At 34.1% G+C, this 15,072-nt stretch overlaps 1 protein-coding gene across 1 annotated transcript; it reads right to left on the reverse strand.

Annotated features, from left to right (window-relative positions):
- Positions 1–2,845: 2,845 nt before the first annotated feature.
- Positions 2,846–14,199, reverse strand: LOC133034691 (uncharacterized). Its single transcript, XM_061110006.1, has 4 exons — positions 14,146–14,199; positions 11,511–11,781; positions 3,747–3,994; positions 2,846–3,466 (listed from the first exon to the last, which is right to left on the reverse strand). Exons 1-4 carry the CDS (start codon positions 14,182–14,184, stop codon positions 3,095–3,097), a joined length of 930 nt encoding a protein of 309 aa, XP_060965989.1. The 5' UTR covers positions 14,185–14,199; the 3' UTR covers positions 2,846–3,094.
- Between the last annotated feature and the right edge of the window lie 873 nt (positions 14,200–15,072).

Here is a 15,072-nt window from a genome sequence, read left to right on the forward strand (position 1 = left end):
TCCCGGAGATGTTTGATTCGTAGGGCTAGGAATGTTATATTATGACATGAGCTTGCCTAATTAGGCAATGCGTTATATGTATATTATGAATGTCAGGCTATGATATAAACTTGCTTGAGTAGGTAATGTAATATGTGGATATCGATATTTAGGTTGTGCCTGTGAGGTAACCGTTATAAAGTCATGACTATGAACTGAAACCGTTGTCAGGTTTCCAACTGTCGGCGTACCTTATTAGATACGGGCGGTAGTAATATGAAAATGCCTAGTTATGGCATAGATCGAAACTGTTATTAGGTTTCCAACTGGCGACGTACTTTATTAGATACGGGCGGCAGTAATATGAAAATACCTGGTTATGGCATAGATCGAAACTGATGTTAGGTTTCCAACTGGCAGCGTACCTTATTAGATACAGGTGGCAGTAATATGAAAATGCCTGGTTATGGCATAGATCGAAACCGTTGTTAGGTTTCCAACTGGCGGCGTACCTTATTAAATATGGGCGACAGTAATGTAAAAATGCGTGGTTATGGCATAGATCGAAATTGTTGTTAGGTTTCCTACTGGCGGCGTACCTTATTAGATACGGACGACAGTAATATATGAGTGCTAAGCTATAGTACAGGCTCGTTTGATAGGACGATACGATATATTGGTGCCAAATTGTGGCACAGGCTCACCTGATTAGGTGGTGCAGTGATATTATATATGATGTTGTATTATGACACAGGCTTACCTGATTAGGTTATGCAAATATATGAGCATATCTATTTCTACGCATATGGATGGTTAATTACCTATTGTTGAATGTTATGGTATAATCATTTTATGATAATGAAATGTACAATTAGTTATTTATTGTACCCTTCTTTATTACTTTTCTTGCTGAGTCTATGTGACTCACGGGTGCTCTGTGGTGCAGATAAAGGGCAAGAAAAAGTTAAAGCAGCCATGAGGTGACAGTCTTTTCCAACAATGTACATATTGACCCCACCGGCTTGTGTGTCGAGTTGCCAGGAGTTGTTTTAGACTGGCTTTATCTGTTGTGTATTTTAACTGTGTTTTGCACTGTTATCGCATATAGTCTTTTGTAAACTTTTTATAACAGTGAACCTCGTAAACGCCTTTTTACTGCCGTTATGATGTCCGTTGTAAATATTTTGGTTTAGTCAAGTTTTTAGTATTATCACGGTTTTTAATAATTAGCTAATTCTTTAGTATTAAACTAGTTTTATAAATCACCTGTGGCATTCCTATAGAATAGGGCATTACAACTTGGTATCAGAGCAACTATGGTTTTGGAGGTCTTGAAGATTGGTTGAATATGTACATTTGTTGCGAAGATAAGTCGACTCATGGTATAGTAAGTGTGTATGCTATTTGATATTGCCTTAGCTGCTTAGATAATTAAAGTGTATGCTGGGAAGAAGTAGCATACTGATTATCTATAATAAGAATATGTGTATGGTATACGCATATTGATATTGAAGTAACATACTGATTATCTATAATAAGAATATGTGTATGGTATACGCATATTGATATTGATATCATTTGACGAACCCCTAATATTTCATGTATTTCTATTAGTTTAATTCAACTTTATCCAATATTTTAGACCTAGTATTTATTGAATTAGATCGGATCCATCCATTATTTTAGATCCAGTATCTATTAGATTGAATTGGATCCATCCAATAAAAAAAAAGTTAAATTTTAATATTAATTTGCATATATTTTTTTTTTTTACTTATAACAACATAAAATCTAATTACTTATTTAAACTAAATAAAATATTAATTAGTTCGATTGAATGTTGAATGTATTTAATTTTTGGACATCCCATCCACTATTCGATTCGATCCAATTGGATATTCAAAAATAGCATTCAATCTTATCAAATCACAATGAGATATTTAATGTTTGGCGGTCAGTTGTAACTAGACTAATCGGTTATCATTGGATTGGATTGATTCATGCACACTCCTAAAAATAAAGACAATAGGAGCACATTTTACACACTTCTTTAGAATTCAGAAATTCAAAAAAGATTACTCTCCCTATTCTCTAACATAGCTACCAATTATAGCCTCTCTAGAATTTTGAACCACATAGTGGTTGTAATATGGCCCACTCTATTCGGTTACAAAATCTAAATCTCTATGGAAGACTGTGAAGATCCATATTTAGTAATTGATCATATGCTTTGACAGAAAGGAACACAGGTTAAATTATTGAACGGGAGAAGTCATATCCCGCTGTGCAACACTCTGTTAGTGTATTCTGTACTCAATTTGTGATATAGATGTCATAAGAAATTGATGTTTATGTTAAATGTTAATTTGCATGAAAAATAAATTGATCTAGTTAAGCATGTACTCCCAACAAGAATCCCTCAAATCTGAACATGAATAAAGATAGTCATACTAGTGACACAAACATGCTTTGAGTCAATTAAGATTCTCCCAAAAAGAAACAAGAATAGAATCTCCTATCATGAATAAATAAAGCCCTACTACCATAAAAATAGCAAGTTTATGCAGCTACACCATGAAAATAAAAATAAACATTAAAAACAAAATATAGCAAATAAAAATAACACACTAAAAAGATTATCACCACTGAAGATCCAATCCAGAGCTAAAGAGCAACTAAAATTTCCGAAACACAATCTAAAGAAAAAAAGATAGAGAAGAAAAATCACTCAGACACAAAAATAGCAACCTTAATGAAATCAAATATAGTGTGAAAATCAAGAAGACCCGACCAGAACCACGTCGTAAGACCAAGAAACAGCTGGCAAGCCCTGGTTAGGCAAAAAACTCAAGCGACGGCTAAGAACTTCTAAAGAAAAACCCTAATTATTTATTTGATTAGTAATTAATCATCAACATTATACCAAGATTTGGTACAATAATAATATTGCACTGGAGAAGAGGACTTTGGTGTTATATGGTACATTAGAGCCTTCTCAAGGCATGTACTTGTACCTTTCAGTTACCAAAAATGCTAGAGAACTGTATGAAAAAAAAAAAACACTAACACTAGATTGTTCCAAAAGATAATGAAGACCTGGCAGATGGAAAATCAGTCAGTAATAGTGCGAGCCAGTATCATAAACACGGCCACCGGGATAAGGACCTCTAGACTCAAAACCATGGTCTCTACCGCTGCCTCCAAGAAATCGAGCCCTCTCTCTGTAGGAATCGTATCGCTCATTATTATCAAAGCCTCTGTGTCCATCTGCTGCAGCAGCAGCAGCAGCTGAGGCTGGGAATTCATTGTAAGCCCGAGGATCATTGGGTCCAATGCTGCTATTTGGGTAACAATCTACCACACCTTGCTGGTATTGCTGTTGTCGTATGCATGATTCCCTCCGAAGGAACTCATCTCTACGGTTGGCATGCCTAGCTCGAAGTGCTGCTAATTGCTCTTCATACTGACCATTAATTGCATTAATTTTCTGATCACAAAAAATAAGAAAGAGAAGGAAACATCACACTTTCACTTTATTTAGAAAGAACAGCAAAATAGTCAAATAACAGTTGATTAATAAATCTTTGTGCCAATTAATGAAAGTAAAATAATTTACCTTAAGTAAAAACTGAACAAAAACCGAAACTTCTATTTCCAAATGAATATGATTTATCTTATCCTCTAAAAGACAGAATTTTCAACATCAATATCTAATACAAACAAAGGAAAATGATATTATATTTCTAGGTATAGATATAAAAGCAAACCTCTCTGTGTCTATTGTTTTCTGCATCCTCTGCATCGTTTTGTTCCTTGGCTAGTTTCATAATATCATCAAGGAATATTTGTTCAAGACCTTGGAACGTTTGTGAGGAAGGAGGGTCTTCATATCCCACTTCCATGTCTTCGTTGTGTGGTTGAGACCTTGTATCACTGTTGCTTTGTTTCTCTGAGGCCATCTTCATATCATTCCTCTGACCCTGAAAGTATGGTCTAGCTGAATCACCGCCTTGACCTACATAACAAACACGAACTTGACCATAAAAACAAGAATAAAAAAACAGTGATAATTGGTCAATCTCGACTAGTTGTTAAGTACAAAACTTAATTCACTAACGTGGCGTTTAGTTAGAAGGAATGAAAATACAGGAATGAAAATGAGAATGGGAATGAGAATAGGAATGGAATAAAAGTTAAAATGCATAAAAAAATTATTAAATTTTTTTACATCATGCATTGGAATGGTCTTTCCTTTCATTTCAAAATGGAATTGTCATTTTACCAAAATGGTAGAAAGGTCATTCCATTAGAATGAAATTCCAACACTTTAATATGCAACCAAACAAAAGAATGGAATGAAAATTGTTTCCTTTCCTTTCCATTCCATTTCATTACCTCCAACGAAACGCCACCTAAAGGCTTATTTGGTACACCGTGTTGTATTGCATAGTATTGTATAGTATTGTGTTGGATTAGATTGTATTAGTAATATTTAATACAATACTATCTTTGATATTAACTTGTATTAATAGGTTGTGTAAAATTATACTATCTTTACCATAAACTCGATCCCCGAACCCGGATCCCATCTCCAGCCATGGACTTGGACCCTATCCCCATACCTTGACCTTAGACCCGAGGTCAGGGTCCGAGGCCAAGGCTTGTGCTAGGGACTGAGTTGTAGTTCGGTCTGGGTCTAGGTCAGGAGTCAAGGTCTGGGTCTGGCGCTGGGTTTAGGTCCAAGGTTCGAGTTTGGGTCCAGGTCAGAGTCCAGGTCTGGGGTCGGGATTTGGATTCCAACCACAGACCCTTTCTAAATATTATAATACATGCTAATACAGATCATTTGATATACAATAATAGGATTCACATTGTATTAGAATTTATGATCGTAACAATTAATACAATATAAAGTTTTATCCAACCATATTGTTCCTTGTTATTTAATACAATAAGACCTTTATGTGGTCTACTAAACAAGCCCTAAAGGAATTGTGATTTTATTTATTTATTATTTATTTTATAAAGGGGTTATGTTTCTCAAAACACCAAAGGTACGTTTGGTAACGGGTTAATAAATGGAATTGAAATAAATTAATTTTCATTCTATTCTATTCTTTGTTTAGTTTTATTTTAAATATTTTATCATAACAAACAAGCACTAATACAGTATTGTGTGATCAGAAAATCTTATACTCTAGGAAAGAATAAAAGTAAATCACTAATCACAGATCCTAAAATATATACACATTAATTCTAATATCTCTACAGTCTCCCACAATCTGTGTTGTACCAGCTTCTAGGCATGTGGGCAATCTGTTTCCTAAATTAGGGTCTATTGGAGTATCTGCTGGTTTAGTACCAAACATTCTAGTTTCATTCAGAAGGTCTATGATATACTTCCATTGAGAGAGATATAACAATTTCCTCTTTAGATCGAGCTATGTCTATCTATCCCAAGAAAGTACTTGAGCCATTCTAGATCTTTGATTTCAAATTCAGATGAGGTTTGAAATCTCACCTGAACAATCTCCAGTTAGGATTATGTAATCAAGAGACAATGAGAAATGCCAATCTTCCCTATTGAAGGGATCTTCACAAACAAGGCCTTAAGTTTATAACTGACTTTGTAAACCTATCGAACCATGAACGAGGTTGACTGCTTCATGCCATAGAGGAATTTTCGTAGTTTGCATACCAATCGATCAATGGAGGTTTACTTCAAACCTGGTGGATTTTCCATGTAGACTTCTTCCAATTCCCCATTTAAGAATGCATTTGTTACATCCAACTGATATAAAGGCCAATCACAATTTACAATATATGATAATAAAACTCCTACTATATTGAGTTTAGCGACATGAGCAAAGGTCTCGTGATAATCAACACCATGTGATAGAATGAATTCCTTAACAACTAGACAAGCCTTGTAACTTCAACCCCTAAGAAATACTTTAGCACCCCAAATCTTTCATGTGAAACTAAGTATGAACAAAAAACTTGAAGAGATGAGATTCATGTAGTATCACTTACAGTTATAACAATGCCATCCACATACACAACTAATAGAATAATGCAAACTTTCAAATGTTTGTAAAACACACAATGGTCAGACATGCTTTTCTTCATATCACATGTTTCAACAACTTGACTAAATTTTCCAAACCAAGCACGGAGAGTATTTCAAACCACATAATGATTTTTGAAGACAACAAATGCACCTTGTCTCTCCCTCGAGCAACAAACCTTGGAGGTTGCTCCATATACACCTCCTCCTAAAGATCACCATGAAGACAAGCATTCTTAAGATCTAGTTGATGCAAAGATCAATCACGAGAAGCTGCCAACTAAATAAATAAGTAAACAAGAGGTGAGTTTCGCAAGAGAGAAAAAGTGTCAGAATATCCACTCCATAAGTTTGAGCAATTGACCCATCCAGAATGACATTAACTGTGATCACCCATTTGTCTCCTATACCCTATTTCCCTAAAGGAAAATTCATCAAGCCTCAAGTATCATTGCCATCAAAAGCATTCATCTCTTCTATCATTGTATTATATCAATCAAGATGAGATATGGCTTCACGAAAAGTGTTAGAAATAGAGATGGAACCAAGGGAGGCAATAAAAGCACAAAAAGAAGACAACTCACTGTCATATGAAACAAATGAAGAAATGGGATAAGTATATTGACACTTACCTTTACACAATGCAATGGGAAGATCATCGTTGGGGCTGGATCAAAGCAAAACTAATAGTCAAAATTTGAAATTCAAAATTAGGGTTTATCAAAAAATTGAGATTAGCAATTAGAGTTTGTTATTTATCTTTCTTAGGGCTCCACTTTTCGAAAACCCTATGTGGCACTTGGACTCTCATTGTCAGCACCATTAGATTGCCCAATCACCAATTGACAAAACTGAGGTGTTTGGTGGCCAACAACCTAACGCGTGAGCCCTACACATCGCCAAAAGGTCCAGCGACATTCCCCATGCGTCAGTCCGTGCACTGTCCTATTCCAGTCGTTTTTCTATCGGTCATCATGCTCTGATACCATGTTATATGAGAGTTAAAGAAAGTTCTTTCTCATATATTTAATTGAAAAGAATGGTATATACAATACTAAGTATCTATCTTAAGAAACTATAAACAATTAGTAAACTAGAATAAGGCTAATTAACATCTGTATAATTTATACTTAACAGGAAAGAATGATTGGTGTTCAAAAAATTTGACATCCAAAGTATGAGACACTTATTGTGGTTAACATTTGTACCCTTTTCGAGCTAGAATACCCAATAAAAATGCACTTATGCAATTTGGGGTCAAGTTTTGTTCATTTGTGATCATAGATATTCTGATAATTTGCTCTATCTAAAAGTTAACATTCAAAGTTTGGGTAGATAGCTTCTCACTATATAAAGGAGGCAATAGTATGATAGATTTCAAGCTACCATCAAGATGTGACTAATATCAAGGAAAAGGGAAAGTACCAAGGCAACATAAATTTTTCAAATGTGAACTTCAGCTCTTTGCAACATTGCTCTCCAATTCTTTCTTTAGCTGCTGTGGAAAGTCATCATTGACATCATCATCATCCCAGTCATCATAGATATTAAGAAAGGCATTACAGCCGAAAATTTTGAGAGGCAATTTCAAGGAGAAAGTGGAGAGATGAGGGAATGCTTGTAGTAACAAATTTTGAGGGGTTTTGAACCTTAAGACACGACAAGGCATATGGTTTGTGAGGTAATAAGTAAAGCTTCTCCACCTAAAATGCTTTTATCATGAAAACAAGATGGATCGAGAAAAACTTCATAGAGGTGACTATTTTTCCTTTTGTGTTAACACAGGAACTAATATGAACAATTCCTTGATCTGACAAGTATGGACAAGAAATTGAGTTGAATTATTCCTTCCCGTTATCTGTTAAACTTTAAAAAATGGATGTCGTTTCAAATTTTTCTTTCATGAGGAATCCAAGTTATGGTCATCCATAAAGGAGCAAACCATCCAGAGCCATTAATATTTCTTACCCTTGAGGGTCTCCAAATATCACTATGTGTCAATGAAAAAGGTTGAGAAGGATTGTAAAAAGTGCTTGTGTAAACGCTTCTAATATGTTTTGCAAGTTAACACACTTTACAATGAAAATCATTGGATTTTTTATTGATAGATAAATGAGAAAACAGTCTTTCAAGATTATTAAAATTGGGACACTTTCATTGGAAATTGAAACAAAATAAAAACATAATTGAAAACACAACTTGATTTTTAAACTTGTTTATTTGTTCGAGTGTCCTTGACAATATAGAGACCACCATGCACTTTAGCACAACGAATCACCTTCCTCGAGCCCACAGCCTGAAATTTCGAAAGATTAGGATTGAGTTTAGTCAAAATACAAGTCTCTAGCGAGTTATATAATGGAGTGTAGGAATGAAAGGAGATTCATTTGTTACTTGGATAGATCCTGCTCCAATCATGTAGGCGAGTGATCCATCAACAATTCTAACAATGGTGGGATTAATACACAATTTGAATGTATGGAAAACCTTTATCACCTAGCCTTTGGTTGAATGCCCCAGAATCCACAATCCAAGGATCGGTGTTGGTTGAATTTGCAACAAATGCTAACATGTGCTTCGGTTGAAGGTGGAATCGGATTTTCCGCAACAGATTTCTAACCAAAAAGCTTTTGTAGTGCTTCACTTGACTTTTTGAGAAATGACCGACTTAATTGGATGATTCTTTAGAGGTTATAACTACATTAGCACATGGTTTGGGTTTTAGTCAGCAGGCTTGTCGTAAATCCTCCAACAAGTCTCATGGAAATGTCTAGGCATTACATAGAGAACACCATGGTATATCCCCCTCCCGAGGCCTACTATCTTGAGAAGAAGTGACATCATCAATTTTTGTCTGCTTTCCTCCCTTCTATCACCATAAAAAACTTCACTAACGGGATGAAATGGTTTGATGCTCATGATTCTATCCCTAATTTGATCAAGGTCCTTGTTCAAACCCAATAAAAATCTGAAGGTTCTCTTTTGCTCAACAATGTTCTTGTAAAGTGCAGAATTAGTGGACACTTCCAAGAGTATACGTCAAACATATCAAGTTGTTTCCAATACCTTGTGATGTTGTTGTGACATTGTGTAACGCTGGAGTCCCCTTGCTTTAACTCGTAGAGCTTGGTCTTAATTCAAAAAGTTCATAAATGTTTTCAGAATTAGAAAAGGTGTCATGGGCTGCATCCCAGACTCCTTGGGCTATACAATAGAGAAAATTTTCTCCAATCTTAAACGGTGTTAATTTTGGGCATCACTATATGGTTCTTTACTTTTCATTGACGTAGAAAGGATCAGTTTCTTTAGGTTGCACGACGACACAAGTGAGATAGTCATCCTCCCCTAAGTCGGAGACACACATGAGGACGAACTGAGACCATTGAAGGTATTTGTGGTTCCGAGTTTGTGATAGGTGATTGGGAGAGGAGCACTATCAAGAACTTGAGGAGGATTATGAGTCTTGGTGAAAACAGATTTGATTTGGGGTTGAATTTTCGAAGTTAGGGAGTAGACTGAAGTGGAGTCAGCAAGAGAAGTTAGCTAGAGAAAACATCACTAATGGAAATAATTAGTGAGGGACAACAGAGAAAAATTCAGGTTTAGAGGATGGTGTGATACCAATTGAATTTCTGAATGCAAATAATTAGTGAGGGGCAACTAAGAAAAATTAGGGTTTGGAGGATGGTGTGATCAAGGTTTTGAAAATCGGAATTGAGTACTGAGGTGTTTTCCCTTAGTCCCACAACAAGGTGTATGCCTCGAGGCGTATCGAGACCTACGCCTCAACAATAAGAAGAAAGACTTCATAAAATATCATAAAATTCATAACGATCAACACACAATACCATAACAAGGTCGTAAAATTCATGAAAATTACTAGTTAAGTCTTAAAATCATAAACTAAATTCATGAAAGGTTAAAAATTTAATTGAAAAATGGAGAAGTTTCTAAACATATAAAGAAGAAATATATGTGCGAGGTTGATGAGGACTGAGGAGGAAGAGACTTGGCTGAGAAGGAGAGAGATGAAAGATTCCATATGAGAGGGTTAGGTTTTTTAGGGCTATATTTTCCTATCTTTTCTATTTCTATTAAAAATTTGTTATAATGATCCAAACTAAAGTCTATTAGAGTCATTTCAAAGTATGAAAATAGCTATTAGAAAAACTTTAAAAAATAGCCCAAATCTGCCCACAAAAAAATAGCCCTAACACACAGCAAAAAAAAAAAGCCCATTGTTGAGGCGTTTGCCCAACCTCAGTACGCATCGCCTCAGAGGCGTGCGCCTCAAGTCTGCCTCATCAATGTGAGGCATAGCCTCAAATACGTTTTTTCACCACCTCACCTTGAGGCGTGCCTCGACCAATTTTTACTATGGGTGTGATACTAAGTGAATTTCTAAAAGCCCTAGAATCTAGGAAAGTAAATAAAAGAAAAACTAAATCAGGAAAGAATATAAAGAAATCATTATATACACATTAATTCTATTATTTTTTACAGTTTTCTATTAATTTTTTTACTCATTAAATTTCATTCATTTCCATTCCTATTCATTCCCTTCCTCATCCCCTCTACTTGCATCTCTCAATCAACCAGATAAGTCTAACATATTTAAAATCACTAAATGAAAAGAAAAATTCATCATAATGGTCATGATTAGGTGGCACATAATATAGTACGGTATGGTCATGCAAAATTAAGAGAATTTAGAGGTAAACTAGCTGCAAAATGTAAGACATAGAATGGAAACTTTTTTTTTAAAAGTAACGACTTCATTTCAAGCTAAAATAACTAATAATGCTTCTCCCAATCCCAATGATACATGTGACCAACACTTAATGCGCTTCCTCCATGGTCCATACACTTTTTTGCAACTTTCTCCTAAGACAAGTAAAACATGTAACTAAGTGAACACTCGCATACTAATACAAATGCTCATCCGTAGGAGAAAGGTTCAACACACATGGAAGTTCTGTCTGAGTCTGGCCGTATTAAACATGCTTGAGATTTCTCCACTATTTTCTTCATCACTTATAGTTACAAGGGAAATATAACTTACCATCGTGCACATCTAAGTTTAAATATACATCTCAACCAATGTTAACACTGAACATACATCCTTCATATGGTATGTTGGTCAATCATTCCAAAGGTATTGTATATAAGTTGCAAAAATTACACGCATTTTTAGTAGCAGAAGCATGAAAGGACTAGACCTGAGATCTGTATTCTTGTCTAACTCTTTGCTGTGCTTTCTTTTTTTATCTTTGTTTTAACCAGATTATTCAGTCTAAATACTATTATTTATCAAAAGCATTTCAAACACCAACTATACATACATATCAATATTAAATATATATGTTACCATACAAGTCAATAATAAGTTACAATTATTTAATTTTATACAGCGAAGAGAAATTATCTTAATGGAAGAGAATAAGAGAAGTCGCTGGATGCGTACCTTCACTGAACATCTGAGAATTCAGAGAATTTGACATTCTTGATCCATCTCTTTCCCAACGCCACTGCCCCTCTGTTTTTGGCGCTAAATAAGGGTTATCCCTTTCAGGAGTGAAGGCTTCTAGCCGTCCTTCAAACTGAGCAGAATTGTTATCTATCATCTGGCCAGATGCATGATGCATCTGAGGAGCAACATATGAATTGACACCAGAATCAGCATACTGACCCTGCCTTCTCATCATAAACTCAACAAGGCAGCTCGAAAGGTACACCTAACCATCAGAGATAAGTCAAGCACATAAATAAATCATTTATTGAGTAACTTTCCACAGTTCAAAGACACACAAATTATTTTGTCAAGACAATCATCATTAAGACAAACAATGGTTTTGACATTATAAGATTGCAGTTGCAGTGAATATCGTGCCTTTGATGGGGTTGGGTTTGAGTTCCAAATTCATGATAAGGTTTTGTCATTTTCACAATTTTGTGAATTTAATTTCAATTTGTTTTGAAATTGATAGATCTTGACAAGTATTCAGATTCAACATACAGAAAATCCAATTATACAAGCAATAAGCACTAAGCACAGCCTCCATACTTGTAGCACTGGGGTACAGAAAGCAACAACTAGCAAACAAATTTGTCAAATGTTTTTCGTAAGAATAAAGATTTTAATTGAAAGCAAGAAACCAAAATATAAGTTATGGTCTCACTACATAACTACATAAGCATTCTTAAAACTACATTACTGGTCAAAAAATACCCTAAACTGGCGAAAATGAATAATTTAATAGATATGCAACCCTGCAATGTTTCAATGTAAAAAATAACAAAAATAAATAATGACAATCAAAGGAAGCCGTATAGATAGCATTGCCTTAAAGTTCATCCTTCCATTGCTTAAGTTTAAAATATTTTTATCCATAAAAAATAAAAGAAAAAAAATATCGTGAAAAGTTGTCTTCAAATTGGCTTCATAAAAAAATATTCATAATATAGCTATTAAAAAATCTGAGTGAGTTATAAAATTATCACAAATGAAATTTGTTTAAAACTCACTATATCAATTTATTACTTTCACACCTTAATCTAATTGGTTGAGGAATCAATTGGAGACTAATGAAAGAAAAATCACTATTGAGTTAGTTTACTTTAATAGAAAAAGAGAACAAATTTGCTCACCATAATTATTTAAAGAGCATTAAATCAAAGGATATGATAGTGAAAAATCAGGTTGGTGTATTCATGAAGGCAACATGCTATAAAGGATGACCCTTAATAGTATGCATCGGAATATTTCACACGCAATCCATATGGTCAATAAACAGGTGCGCTTGACATCTATATAAAAGCATTAGTAAGATTTCCTTTGAGATATCTAGCTAACAATATGGTCCAGTCTATTGTCTCTTGATAGAAATTTGGAGTCAGTCAAGGTGGCGGATGAGATGTTGACATAAAAAATTTATAAAATCAGCAAAAGTGGTTCTATGGTTGTAGGATGTGATCAGCGTCTCTTAGTGCTGGCCAGAATTTTTAATTGGCTAAGATGGTATTCTACCAAGTTCAAATGATAAAACAGTTGGGTAGCACAAATCATAGAGTAAACTGCTAAAAAAAAACATATTTGAAATTTGTATAGGGTCCAGAAAAAAGATGTACCTAAATTGTGATTCAAACTTATTCCAAATAACAACTATATCATCGCATGAATAAACTTCAAATTACCTGAACTAGAAATGTATTGGTAGTATCTATACACACAACTAGGTGCCAAATCGATATCTCTCAGACATACCATACTTGCAAACAATAGTTGATTAAAAATGTGCCTCATTTACTTATTCTCTTCAACTCTTCAACAGAAGCCTTACATTGATGAATAGACTAAAAAATATTCAAGGTAGGAAAGCCACAAAGAGAGTATTATAAACAACAATAACTTAAAGATTATAGGTCACGATGATTTTCATTCCCTTCGTTCTGCAGCTGGCAGCTCGGCCCACATGCAGTGTGTGCTCCTGGTCTTTGTTGTGAGAAGAATCGCAGTATATTTCTCACTCTAAATCAGTAAGTGAATTCTAAGAGTGCTATCTATATTCTCAGTGAGAAAAACACAAAAGGGTGCATTTAGATTTTAAGCTACACAATTTCGTTAGCTACATTATCCAATTACTGAAAGATGACATCCTCCTATGTGGGTGTAGGAAAAAATTTCCTTAAAACATTTTCTCTTCTTCTATTTTCCGTGGTAATTTAAACCATTGTTTCATTTTGTTCACTATATCACACTTGTTCCTAGTATTGCTAAACAAATTTCCCTTATGCAAAACACACAACTTAAATTTCTAGGACAAATACCAAAAGATTGAAAATCCAAATGCAAATAACCGAAAACTTTCAGAATTGAGCTAATACATAATAAACATATATAATCTGCGCAGAGAAGCACGAACACATACATATCCCACCCATTCTATAAGAAAATCCATCAGTTTCTTGTAGACATTTTATCAAACGAGTAGTATGCATAAGCTAATTTCACAAACAAATATGCAATTCAATTAACAAAGAACACATCTAAGGGTCTCCATAAATGATAACAGAAGTCCATTAAAGTTAAATTCAAGGACCCTAGAGGTACCACGTTCCCAACACTGAACAATCCACATATGAAGAGGACAAAAGATAATAATCGAACATCAATAAAGAAGGGTTTTTCTTACCTAAAATTATCAACTTTTGAAGATATATTGTGTTCCAATTGAGAGAAAGAGCTGAAAATCGAAGTGGGTTGAGTTTTCGAGAATTTTGATGCAGGATTTTATCTACTTCAGCTGATGATTTGGAATTGGACCGACATTTGGTAGTAGGTTTTTCTGTTAATAAGGTAGAACTTGTTTACTCGATAAATAAATAAATTAAACGATTTAAATGGTTAAAAAAAAAAAAAAAAAGGCTAATTTAGATTTTTGCTCCTTAAATTTTGACATATACTAAATCATGTCCTTGAACTTTTCAGGTTGTAAAATATTCTCCTCGAACTATTAAGATTGTTGGATTTGAGTACTTTTGTCTAATTTTATTAAAGAAAGGCTGACGTAGATGAAAATTTAAGGGGCACAATTCTGTACATATTAAAGTTCAAGGGTCATATTATATAAATATTAAAATTTAGGGGCACGATTTAGTATATAAACAATCTACATATTAGCAAAATTGAATGAAATTATAAAAAAGTCTTTAAATCCAACAATCTTAATAGTTCAGGGGAAATTTTTAACGACCTCAAAAGTTCGGGAGTACGATTTAGTACATGTGAAAGTTCAAGGGGTAAAAATCCAAATTAGCCAAAAAAAATACATAAGACACTATTTTTTTTAAAAAAAAAAAAAAGAATTATATTTATACGTTTAAATAATTTTTTTATATTTTTATGATTTTTTATAGAAACAACACGAAAACAATAAGAAAACTATATAAAAGTTAACATGAAAATAACATCAAAACAACAACAAAAAATAACATATAAATAACAAAAAATTAACAAGAGTACAACA

Source organism: Cannabis sativa, chromosome 2 (assembly GCF_029168945.1).
Source record: "Cannabis sativa cultivar Pink pepper isolate KNU-18-1 chromosome 2, ASM2916894v1, whole genome shotgun sequence".
Lineage (NCBI taxonomy): Eukaryota > Viridiplantae > Streptophyta > Magnoliopsida > Rosales > Cannabaceae > Cannabis > Cannabis sativa.